This window comes from Lipotes vexillifer, unplaced genomic scaffold (genome assembly GCF_000442215.2).
Source record: "Lipotes vexillifer unplaced genomic scaffold, Lipotes_vexillifer_v1.1 scaffold90, whole genome shotgun sequence".
NCBI classification, from domain to species: Eukaryota; Metazoa; Chordata; class Mammalia; order Artiodactyla; family Lipotidae; genus Lipotes; species Lipotes vexillifer.
Window position 1 is genome coordinate 6,025,158 of NW_006782310.1, and position 5,897 is coordinate 6,031,054.

Here is a 5,897-nt window from a genome sequence, read left to right on the forward strand (position 1 = left end):
CAGAGGAGAGGTGAGCGAGTTAGGCAGCGGCAGCAGGGAGGGGTGGGGGCGAGGTTAGGAGGGGGAGTCTCATTCAAGATCCAAAAGTGGCCATGGAAAAGGGGGGGTTGCTGAGCCCCGGGTCTGAACTCTGGTCTCCGCTCTGCCCTTGGGCAAGTCACTGAACTTCTCTGCGCCTCAGTGACATTTTCTGCAAAATGGGTCCATAACAGGGTGCCTTGCAACTCTAGGGCTCCAGGGGTGGAGTCAACCGGTGAATGGGGTGAACGTGCCAAGGCCTGATCAGTCATGGAGGGGAGATGCTGAGAAGAGGCAGGGGTAGGGAGACCTGCCGGGACCCTGCTCAGGGGACATCGGAGGGAACTGCCCTGGGGCAGCCGTGCTTGTGGTGCTGGGGCCTCTGGAAGCCTCACTTCAGCCCTCAGAGGCAGGACTCTGGGGCCTGGAATCCCCATCCTCCTTGTGGCCAGCAGCCCCTGCTTCCCATCTGGTCCCCAACGACCCTACCCTCTGCTACCCCAAACCTTAAAGTCAGCCCTGATCTTGGAAACCAAGATTGAGCCCACCTCCTCCAGCAAGCTAGGTGAGCAGAAGGGGCTTCACTGCAAGGCTCCGTGATGGGATACCCACAAGCCAGGGTACCACGAGCCTTACGGTGTAAAAGTCTTCCCGTTTCATTACAGCAGTAACAGCCCTGCCACTTCTGCAGCATGAATTACATGCCAGGCTGCTCTACACACTTTACGTGAATGTTAATTCACTTAATCCTTACAGCAGCCCTGAGGCTGTTGTCATTCCCATTTCACAGAAGAGAAAACTGAGGCCAGAGAAGTTAAGTCACCTGCCAAGTCACATAGCTAGTAGGCAATGGAGCCAGGATATGAACCCAGACCCAGGCTGTCTGCCTCCATAGTCTGTGCCCTCCTCTCTCTCTACCTTCCTATCATTCATCTCAGTGCCCCAGAAACCCTGAACCCCGCTGAGGTCTTTGGATTTCTGAAATTTGCAGATAGCTGAAGATTCACATGTTTCTTTTTAAATGACCAAAATGCTCAGTTTTAACTCTTTGAATGGGAAATTTCTCCAAGCTCCTTCGTTTCTTTCCTGCCATCTAAAATAGAGTATGCCACAGATAACTTAACCTTCTAAAGTGTGGACATTTCAATGTTTGTTTCCAGCCTATGGAGGACATGCAGAGGAAACAGCTGCACTTGCTAAGAGCTGGATAAGAACAAGGAGCTGATCAGAGGCTGGTAGAAACTAGGCAGGAGCTTAAGAGTGAAGACTGTAAGGCACCGACGTGGGCTGCTGTGTGGCTTTCACAGCCAGCCCCCTGGTTCTCTGGGACGCGTGAGGCTGCCAGATAACCTGGTTCTGGAGCAAATCATCAGCTCTGGAATCTCTTGGCCCTTCTCTTCCTCTCCTTTCCCCTCCCGCTCTCCTAACTTCCTTCCTCCATCTATCTGCACCCCCTTGAGGTTCACAGCTGATAGCTAAGAGTCCTCTGACCACCAAAGCCTCCCTCTGAACCAATGACCTCCTCGGCCCCGGTCCCTGCCCTGCACCATCTGCCCATCCCCAGCCTCCGGCTTCCCCTCCCTGAACTGCTGGCTCTGCCAGCTGACGGCGCTTTCAGAACCGGCGCGAGCGAGCTCCTTCACCCACTGCCAGGGGTCCCAGGGCCGGATTCCCCAAGCTCTGGTGACCCTGCCCCCACCCCCTCCCCTCCAACCATGGCAGGTTCTCACTGGTTCACACTCTGTGAATGTGTCCCTTGATGGTCCCCAGCTAGATGTGAGTCCCCTTGCAGCAGGAACCAGCTTGAAGGCCTCATCTAATCCACACCTCCTCCAGGGTCCCACCCAGATCCTCCCCACACCCTCTCCCTTCCTGGGGCTCCCTGAGTCCATAGCCCATATTCTGCAGTCTGAGGCTTTTTCTCGGGTAGGTCTGGGAAGCTTTCTCTCCAGCCAGAAGGGGGTGCTCTCTAGGGGCAGAGGCATTTGCCTTCCCGCCCCCGGTCCTCCTACTCCCCTCCCCCAGCACGGGCCTCCCTTCCTCTCCCATCCCAACTCTTCCAGACTTCCCCCACCCCTCCAACCTATGCTGACACCCGCCTTGAACTTGGGGCCCTCCCTACAAGTTCAAGTTCTGCAAGCTGCTTTGTGTGGATGTTATTTCTGTTCTCCTTAAAGAGACAAGGAGCCTTCGAGGGTAGAGCCTCTGGGCTCAGTCCCATCAGCATGGTGTGTGGCTGAGCCCCACAGGGACGGCTCTCCCAGCCCCCTGCCCCTCACCCCTCAACAGTGAGCCTACACACCGTCTTACTGGGGCTACCCCGGAACCCTAATTCCCAGATTACAGAGCATCCAGATGGCATAACCGCAGGACTTTGGAGATCAACCTGGTCCAAACCAGCCTTCTGACAAATGGTGAAACGAAGCTCCAGAGACAGAAAGTGACTGCCCTGGACCACACTGCAGCCCCTGGCACAGTAACCTGGGCTGGTCTGTGGGCAGACAGCCTCAGGGCCTTCAGGCATGTTTTCAGGCTCAGCTCAAAGACAAGGGAGCTGGAAGGAGGGTCCTGCCCAGCAACCAGTGTGTCCTGGTATTTCAATGGCATGACACAAGGGGAGGTGACCACGGTGGAAAGAGGCTAACTACTGGCACGGCTGGAGGAGCACAGCCTTCTTGTTCATGCCTCATGAGATACTGGACATGGCTTTGGTCTGGCTCCAACCCACTCTCAGCCTGTCTCCACCCCGTTTCCAGGCTCACCGCAGACTTTGCAGCCCCCATGCCTTTGCTCCTGCTGTTCTCCCAGCCTCAAATGCCCGTCTCCCCATCTCTACGTGCTGGAGGGGAGTCCTCATCCTTCAGGACCCCACAGATTTCCCCGAGGACCCCACTTCCAGCACCATGAGCTCGCCCTTATATGCAGTGTGCTTCTAAAGGGATCTACGTTCACATCTCACTGCTTCCCATGGCCTGCTCGCAAAGCGCACCAACGTCAGGGAGGATGGGGACAACAGTGGGAGATCCTGCCGCCCGATGGGAGGCTGGAGTGGGGACTGGACACACAGGGTCTGCTCTAGAGAACAGGGCATGGGGGTGGGGGTAGCTGAAGCTACTCGGAGATGGAGAGAAGGATGTGAAAGAGTTCAGAGCTAGACTCATGGGTTGGTACAAAGTATGAGGTAGGGGGTGGGGCAGGAAGCAGATGGGGGGGACTGTGTTTAAGGCCAATGGTAGGGGCTGTCATATGTGTTGGTCAGAGCAGCAATGACCTGCAGCTGTGTGTGTGTGTGTGTGTAGCAGGGTTTAGAGATCTCTGAGCCACAGGCCAGAGTGATACAGGGCACTGACTACGAGGTGAGGGCAGGTCAGCCTGAAGCCAGTGGGGTGACAAAAGCAGGAAGGGCCATTGGGCACAGCTCTCTGCTCTGGGCCTGGGACAGGCAACGCTGGACTCTTGGACCCACTGCTTGTGGCCCTGACCCGACTGATGTGGTGCTGGAAGGCGTCAATGTGGGGAGGAGGGCGGGGGCAGGGCAGGCTCCAGGGCCACAGCCCAATGAGGGAACCATCTGGTACAGGCAGGCTGATGGGCCATCGTCCATCCCCACTTCACCAGTGGGCCCAGGCGTGACTTGGAGCTACGGCAGCTGCAGCATGGCTGCAGGAGTGAGCAGGGGGCCTCACCGTGCACCCTCTGGGTTCCTGCAGCTTCATCCTCATGGGCCCAGGGAGGTGATGACACACGTCTCAGGAGCTGCCCGGTGCATGTGAACTAAGATAGTGCCTCACGTACAACTTTGGAGAGGGTGACAAACTGGTGAGGGGAGGGCTGTGTGCATGGTGAGAAATCCGCAGGCGATTGCTGGAGTTTGGAAGGCAAACTTGAGCTAGTCTGATCCTCATACCCCTCTAGGGAATGATCATCACTTTACAGGTCAGGACACCAAGGCTGAGAGACGAGGGGCTGAGCTGGGAGTCAGACCCAGAAGGGTTTGCTTCAAAGACCAGCCTTTCAACCATCCAGGCTCTGAGGCCTGTTCGGGACCTGTCTGATCACAGGGCTTTGGACCAGCAGACCCCGGGGTCCTTTCCAGGACTAGCCCGCATCCCACAGCTCTGGGAGAGTCTGACGCAGGGGCTACGAGCCAACAATATGGAAACCACTGGAACCCTCTGGCCACGTGGGCTACATGGGCAGGTGTGGTGGCCTCACTGGCAGGCTGACCCTTTTCACGGGGTGGAGAGACAGGACCCCATCAAACTGAGCTCTGTGAGCATCGCTGCATCCCCGAGCGTGGATTTGTTATCCGGCTCCTGCGGGGCTCCAGACTCTGGAATGGGAGGACTCAGATTCTTTACAAGGTTCCAGCCTCCTGAGGCCCATTGGCCTTGCTGCCCTGTTCACACCAGGGCCTCCAGATGTGGCTTTCCAGGATCCTTTTCTTTCACTAGGCCTACATTGGGGCACCCCATCCCCTCACCTGCCCATGGAGTCCTGCCCTGGGAGCTCCAGCTGACTCTCCTTCTCACCTAGAAAGTACAACCTCTGTCCCTGATGAACTGGTATCCCCACTCCCACCCACCGCCCCAGCCATGACCATTCATATTTCTCCCCTTCCTTGCCACTGGACAAATGCTGCCCATCGAGGGAGGGGAGATTCTTGGACCCTGCCTGCTCCGGGACCCCACCTTCCTGACCTCCCTCCACCTGGGTTTACAGAGCTGCCCGTGACAGTGCACTTCCACGCTTGGATTGGAGAGTGCTGCCTCTCACCGTCCGGCAGCTCCTCTCACCCTCAACACAATGCAGATGTGGTCACCTTGCCAATGGAACACCCCTGCCAAAGGCCCAGGCGAGCAGCCTCTTTGGGGAGAGAAGGGGGGAAGAGGCGTAGGAGCCCCGCTGGCAGACTCACCTTCTCTCTGTTGCTGGGGGATCATTGGAGGTGGCTGAGGAAAGGCCTGGCTTATCTGACCATAGGCAGCAGGGTAGGCGGCTGCTGGAGGGCCAAAGAGAAGAGGGAAGAGCAAGAGACGGTGACAGTGACACGGAGAGAGAGACAGGGTGAGAGGCAGGAAGAAAGAGAAATTTCAGTGTTGAGCGGTAAAAGCAGACCAGCGAAAAAATGCATTTTTAAGATAAAGCCAGTTTTCAGCAGTAACGAAGGAGAAGCGGCAAAGGGAAGACTAGAAGATGTGTATGTGCGCTGGTGTGCGTGTGTGTGTACGTGTGCGCACGTGCACGCTGGTGTGTGCATGGGGGAGGCGAGTTTAATCTGCAATGGACAACCCACGTGTGGATAATCCACAATAACGGATAATCAAAAACATCAGAAAGCCCTGGAGAGGATCGCCCCACACCACCTGGAACCCACAAGGTTTCCCCCGTCTCTGAGCCACGACTGACTCCAGCCACATACCCTCAATCTCGCTCAGATGGCGCCTGTGTGGGAGACGGGAGCCCCCCTAGGTGTGAGCTTGGCCTCTGGGATCCTGCCAGTGGGTGGTTCCCCAGGGGCAGAGGGCTGAGTTGAACAAATCTGATGCTTTCTATATTCAACTGGAAAGGGTCAGAGGTGGGACAGGAGTGGCTAGCCCCCTCCTCAGCCGGGCCTGGCTCCCAAAGGGGCTCAGGGGGGCTCAGCAGGTGAAGGAGAGAGCTTCCCCTGGACTCCAGATGTGAGAAGCCCGCTTTATCCAGATCCCCATGGTGCCAGGAAGGTCCATCACCCTCAGGGGAGACATTGCTGCCTCCTAGACACAGCAAGGAGGGACCCTGACCAGGCCAGACAGCAGGACACTGGCTGGGCGGGGATGACTGTGTGTGTGTGTGTGTGTGTGTGTGTGTGTGTGTGTGTGTGTGTGTGTGTGTGTGTG

General features: G+C 57.1%; 1 protein-coding gene across 15 annotated transcripts in view; it reads right to left on the reverse strand.

The window, feature by feature from the left end:
- CELF4 (CUGBP Elav-like family member 4) overlaps window positions 1-5,897 on the reverse strand; it is a 307,282-nt gene that overhangs the window by 16,492 nt on the left and 284,893 nt on the right. For 7 of the 15 annotated variants that reach the window (XM_007455221.1, XM_007455228.1, XM_007455232.1 and 4 more), the window contains exon 10: window positions 4,937-5,020. The exons of 1 other annotated variant lie outside the window; for it this stretch is intronic. In XM_007455221.1, coding sequence (XP_007455283.1) covers window positions 4,937-5,020 — 84 coding nt within the window. Of the gene's footprint in view, window positions 1-2,795; window positions 2,828-4,932; window positions 5,021-5,897 lie in introns of all 15 variants that reach the window. 7 more of the 15 variants (XM_007455225.1, XM_007455224.1, XM_007455222.1 and 4 more) reach the window with 2 other exon arrangements.